This window comes from Frankliniella occidentalis, unplaced genomic scaffold (assembly GCF_000697945.3).
Source record: "Frankliniella occidentalis isolate FOCC.00 unplaced genomic scaffold, Focc_3.1 Scaffold72, whole genome shotgun sequence".
Lineage (NCBI taxonomy): Eukaryota > Metazoa > Arthropoda > Insecta > Thysanoptera > Thripidae > Frankliniella > Frankliniella occidentalis.
In genome coordinates, this window is record NW_026267202.1 from 735,038 (window position 1) to 739,983 (window position 4,946).

General features: G+C 53.1%; 1 protein-coding gene across 1 annotated transcript; it reads left to right on the forward strand.

Annotated features, from left to right (window-relative positions):
- Positions 1-1,554: 1,554 nt before the first annotated feature.
- On the forward strand, positions 1,555-2,901 carry LOC113211711 (agrin). The gene is made up of 3 exons (XM_026430176.2): positions 1,555-1,841; positions 1,919-2,037; positions 2,355-2,901. Exons 1-3 carry the CDS (start codon positions 1,667-1,669, stop codon positions 2,757-2,759), a joined length of 699 nt encoding a protein of 232 aa, XP_026285961.1. The 5' UTR covers positions 1,555-1,666; the 3' UTR covers positions 2,760-2,901.
- The last annotated feature ends 2,045 nt before the right edge of the window (positions 2,902-4,946 follow it).

Consider the following 4,946-nt stretch of genomic DNA (forward strand, 5'->3'; position numbering starts at 1 on the left):
AGAGAGAGAGAGAGAGAGAGAGAGAGAGAGAGAGAGAGAGAGAGGGGGGGGGGGAGATGTACTGCGAATCGTATGGATGGCGCGAAGGGGTGCCTGAAAAAGGGTTCTTTCCCTCTCACTCTCCTGATCCTGTCGCTCTGCCAAACTCTTCCTGCAGCGCAAGTTCCCAGTGCGTGGAGCCGTGGCTGGAGAGTCTAACGCCGCCGTCGCGGCGGAGGACCCGCTCGGGAGAGCGTCTCTCTCGAGTCTCTCCCGCGGACCACGGACCACTCGCGGGGCGGGGCCCCGCTGCCTGTGTCTCGTCGATCACTCGTTGGTGTTGCGGCATGCTTCGTGTGACACGGAAAAGAGAGAGGGAGAGAGAGAGAAAGCGAGAGGGAGAGGGGGAGAAAGGCATTGTGGGTACTCCAACAACCCCCCGTCGTCATGCGACGTCCCCGCATCCCTGCGCGTCGTCGTCCTCATATCAGTGAGAGAGGCGAAAAAAAAGAAGAAAAAGACACGCGGAAATAGGAGGAAACGTGTCGAGGGTTCGAGAGCCTCTACTGAAGCACCCTCCCCCCTCCCCCACCCCTTGCTCGCCTCTCCCCAGCAGCGCCCATCCGCCTGATGGTGATGGAGTGGTACTTGTGATTGTGTTGTGTTTGGTATGCGGAACGCTAGAAATAAAATAAAAAAAAACTTTTGCTTGGTCTGGCTTCGTCTCTCTGTTATTTCGGTCGGAAGTTACAGAAACAAAAGCAAGGGCGAAACGGCTGTGGCGCGGAGTTCAACACATTTTCCAACAAGAGCGGCGGCGCGTGGCCTTGGATTCTTACATTTCAAAGTGCCGCGGTCTCATATTGTACTCTAGGAAAAAAAATACAAGTGATGGTAAACATGACATTAAAGAAACGGTACGACAATTTTATTTTTTTTTACAGTGCGTCCCCTACTTTTTGAAAGGTACATAATTCGGCCACCACGCGGGTTAAAGAGGGGAGGGGGAAGCGCAGCGGCTCCGCTCCAGCCGGCGGGCATAGTAATCGGTGTAGGTGAACTTTTACAGTTATGCACTGTGAAAAATAACCGTACAGGGCTGCAGGAAAAAACGAAAGGCGGAGCTTCCTGGACTGGTCAAAAGGGAAGTGTCCGAAGTTATTGTGGCCGCCCGTTTGTACAGTATGTGTCCGCGCTCATCGGCGTGCGCGATTAATCTCGCGTCATGGGTGTTGGGCGATAGCCACGGCCCCCGCGCGTGCACCCAGAAAAAAAATCCTTTGAATTAAAGAAACTTCATTTAATTCAACGAAAATTTCGTGCCTATGGAACCAAAGAAAACTCTTTCGTTCATACAACAAAAAACTTTATTTTACAGAACGAAATTTTTGTCAGATTGAAAAAATGTTGTTTGAGCTAAAGAAATGTTTTCTTCTAGTCAACGAAAATATCGTCAATTCAGTTCGTGATTTCGTTTAGTCAAATTTACGGTCCTCTGGGTGCGGTGGCTGGAGTGGTCTAGCTCCTTATCACCCGAGCTAGGCCGCAACATGTGAAGGCCGCCAAGTCGTCGGCGGAACAAAGCGATACCAAACGAGTCCGTGCTGCAGCACACCAACTCCAGGAGGCACGCCGCCGTCGTCGTCGTGAGGGTGCAGCGTCTCACCGCGCTCCTGCTGATCCAGAAATGTTGTTGCACAGCGCGGTGTTGGCCGCCGTGCTGCTACGGGCGGCCGCCTTGACCGCGCTCTGCCCCTGCCCGTCGTCGTCGCCACCCAACTCCGAGGACATCCCGGTGTGTGGCAGTGATGGCATCACCTACTCCAGCGAGTGCGAGCTGCAATGCGCCGGCCTGCCCGCTGGTGAGTCCCTATGCATGCAGCCTGGAGTACCAGTGTCCGGCTCGGGCGCTACAACGAGTGGTCGTGTTTGCCCCCAGGACACTCCGTCGCCCACCCCGGGCCGTGCGCCGCCCCACCTGAAGAGACCGTCGCTGGCCGTCACCGCCGCTACGCCGTGGAGTATGATGAGTGGCAGCAATGTTTCGACGAACGGCAGGTGCACTCTCAACCCTTTTACTAGAAAATCTGCCTAGTAACTACTTAAGTCTTGCGCTGTTGCATATTATCAAGAAATTATTTAGTGTATTGCTAACCTTTTTCCTAGTATAACGAACCGAAATCCAATAAGTACCGTAATTAGAATATTACAGGAAAACGTTTAGTTTGGTTTAGTTAGTAATACCGGAAAAAGTTCAGTAATACTGATGAATTTCCAGATAATAGACAACAGCACAAACCTCTAGTAGTTTACAATCTATGGGCCTGAGGGAGCCACCCTTGAAGCTGCCCCGCTGACTGACCCCCTTGTTGCAGTGCGGCGAACCGCACTACGGCAACTGCAGCGAGTGCGTCGCGGGCGGATATGAGAAGTGTCACGAAATGTGCGCGTGGAACTGCGCGTGCGGATGCTCGGGGCTGCCGACGGGCGCCGGGCTGGACGAGGACTCGCACGACCTGTTCGACGAGTGCTGCGAGGAGAAGCGGTGCACCAACAGCAAGAGGTGGGAATGCGAGGGGAACTGCGGCGACCACCAGTTCTGTGTAAACTTGTGCCACATGGAGCAGGTGAGGTGCTCCTGCGACTGCGTCCAGCACGCGCTGACCAGCAGGACATCCGCGCCCACGATCAGTGCCTCCGCGGCGCCGGCGACAAGCAGCATGTGGGAAGCTTTGCTCTCCCTCGTGCACGCAGTGTTGTTGCGTACGGCTAACTCATAGAATGTGATAGGAGGGCGCAGATTTGATTTACCTTTTATGAGCGCCAGGAGTTAACTCATCATATTATCAATTCCTCAAATAATAGATATATGCCAAACTGTGCATGTGAACAAACACAATAAACAAAAGAGATGGGTATTGATAGAGCCCACTTTTTTCTCCAAATTCTTTGCAGCTTGTCATCAACTTGTGTTTTAAATTGACAGAAAGTGGCCAATTTTATTTTATTTTTTACTCGTGCGTGAGATTGGCAGGAGAGGGTAGAGACGAGGGGCAGGGGCTGAGAGGCTGCGGGTGAGCCGAGATGCGCCCCGTGAGCTTTATGGACGACTTGCCCAGAGTGGCGGAGCGTAGCGGGAACCACAACAAAGCAGAAAGCTACAAAAGAAAAACTACGCTATACGTCCAGAAAGTAGTGTTTGACAAGGTTTCAATCAATGTGCAGGCTTTATATACACCTATGCATTCACATAGCACTTCTAGAAGACAACTTAAACCGCGATATAAAGCATTTCTTCTCGTAGGTTATGGTGCTTTGTTGTGGTTCCCGCTACGCTCCGCCACTCTGGGCAAGTCGTCCATTCATTCACTTTCCGCCAGACAACAGTTGAAAAGCAGCCGGGGGCGGCGCCAGTCGGCCGCCGCCGACAGGGCAGGAGGACGGCAGGACGTTGTGCGGGGCGGGTGGGGCGGGCGGCGGTGGAAGTGAGGAGGAGACCTTTGATCTAGACGGAGCGAGAAAAATATTCCGGGGTGAAGAGGGCTCACGGGCCCCGGGTGGTCGACGGTCGATTGCACTCATTTAGCGGTCACCAGGGTTCAAATACTGTACCCCGTTTCGCAATTATTCATCTCTCTCTCTCTCTCTCTTTTTTTTTTTTTTTTTTTTCAATTTTGCACTGTGCATGGTCTATTATATCGAAAAGAAAATATGATCAGCCGTACCTATCACGTCACCCACCACTTGGGCACGGGAGCGGCATTGCTTTAGAAAAGCTGTGAAAAAAAACAAAAAAACAAAGAGAAGTAAGCATTGAAACCAGTTGTTTGGTCACACAGTAGTTTTGCAGTGCTCGCGTGCGCAGCGGCGATCTGGTGCGGGCGAGAGGCAAGGCGGGAGGCAAGGCGGGAGGCAAGGCGGGAGGCGGGAGGGAGGTGCTCGCGAGGCGCGTGAAGTCGACCGCGCCATTGTTCGGCGCGATCTGGCTTGGCGGACCTGGAGCACTACTGCGGCCACCTCCTTCTCCACGGTCAGCAGCAGCAGCAGCAGCAGCAGCAGCAGCAGCGGCAGCAGCAGCAGCAGCAGCAGCAGCAGCAGCAGCGGCAGCAGCAGTGGCACAGCGGACATCACGCACGCGCCATCCCGCTCCAGGGCACATGTTCATACGCGCTGCCGGCGTGACACTGACTTGCACGCCACAATGTCATATGAGCCTTGCGCGTTCTCTCCATATCCGGAAAGGTATTATGCACATTTCAAAACCGCACAGAGGCGGTTCCAGCCCACGCGAAGGAACCGGCAAAAACAGTGTTGTGGGCCATGCGCTGTCCTAAATAAACTCGCGCACAGCCCCGTGTAATGTTAAGTCAAGCATTCACAAAAAAAAGGGGCAGCAGAAAAAGAGTTCTTGGATCAAGTACTCTGCACCCCTGACCTTTTCAAATAGCCTACATATCACTCTATCCATGTGATTGAATCAAGTGCAGTGTATACACTTAATCCAAACGCGCAGTTTTTTGGGGGAGTCAAGCTGGACGCAGGTTATTATTTGCGGGTAAGGCACTCATTTTTACTTCAACTTCAAAATATCTTACAGTTGATTGTGATCAGGGGACATGAATCATGATATCGATTCTCTGTCCTTGGTATCGGTATCCCTTGCGGTGCGGTGGCTGGGCCAGCCCGCTCGCCGCGCTGCCTCCGATCTGCCCTCCTTTCCAATGGCTGCTTAGTGACGGGATGCTGCCTACATTGACAAACTTCGATCAGGACACGCCTTGTTGCTTCACTTCCCGTGCCAGCTTGTTCTTTCTCTTCCTCGCCTTTTCTTTTTCCACCCTCTCTCCCCGGACCCCTTACTTCTTTTTTTCTCTCCTTCCTTTTTGTCGACGCCGCTGTTACGGGCCAGTGTTTGAAAGTTATAGTTTGGGTCGGAGTTGCGGGGAGGGATAGGGTGTGGGGGAGGG

Excerpts from the sequence above, each read along its gene's own strand:
- LOC113211711 (XM_026430176.2), top strand. The coding sequence starts at position 1,667 with ATGTTGTTGCACAGCGCGGTGTTGGCCGCCGTGCTGCTACGGGCGGCC. Across the intron at positions 1,842-1,918 it reads ATGCGCCGGCCTGCCCGCTG|GACACTCCGTCGCCCACCCC; the intron begins GTGAGTCCCTAT and ends GTTTGCCCCCAG. Across the intron at positions 2,038-2,354 it reads AATGTTTCGACGAACGGCAG|TGCGGCGAACCGCACTACGG; the intron begins GTGCACTCTCAA and ends CCCTTGTTGCAG.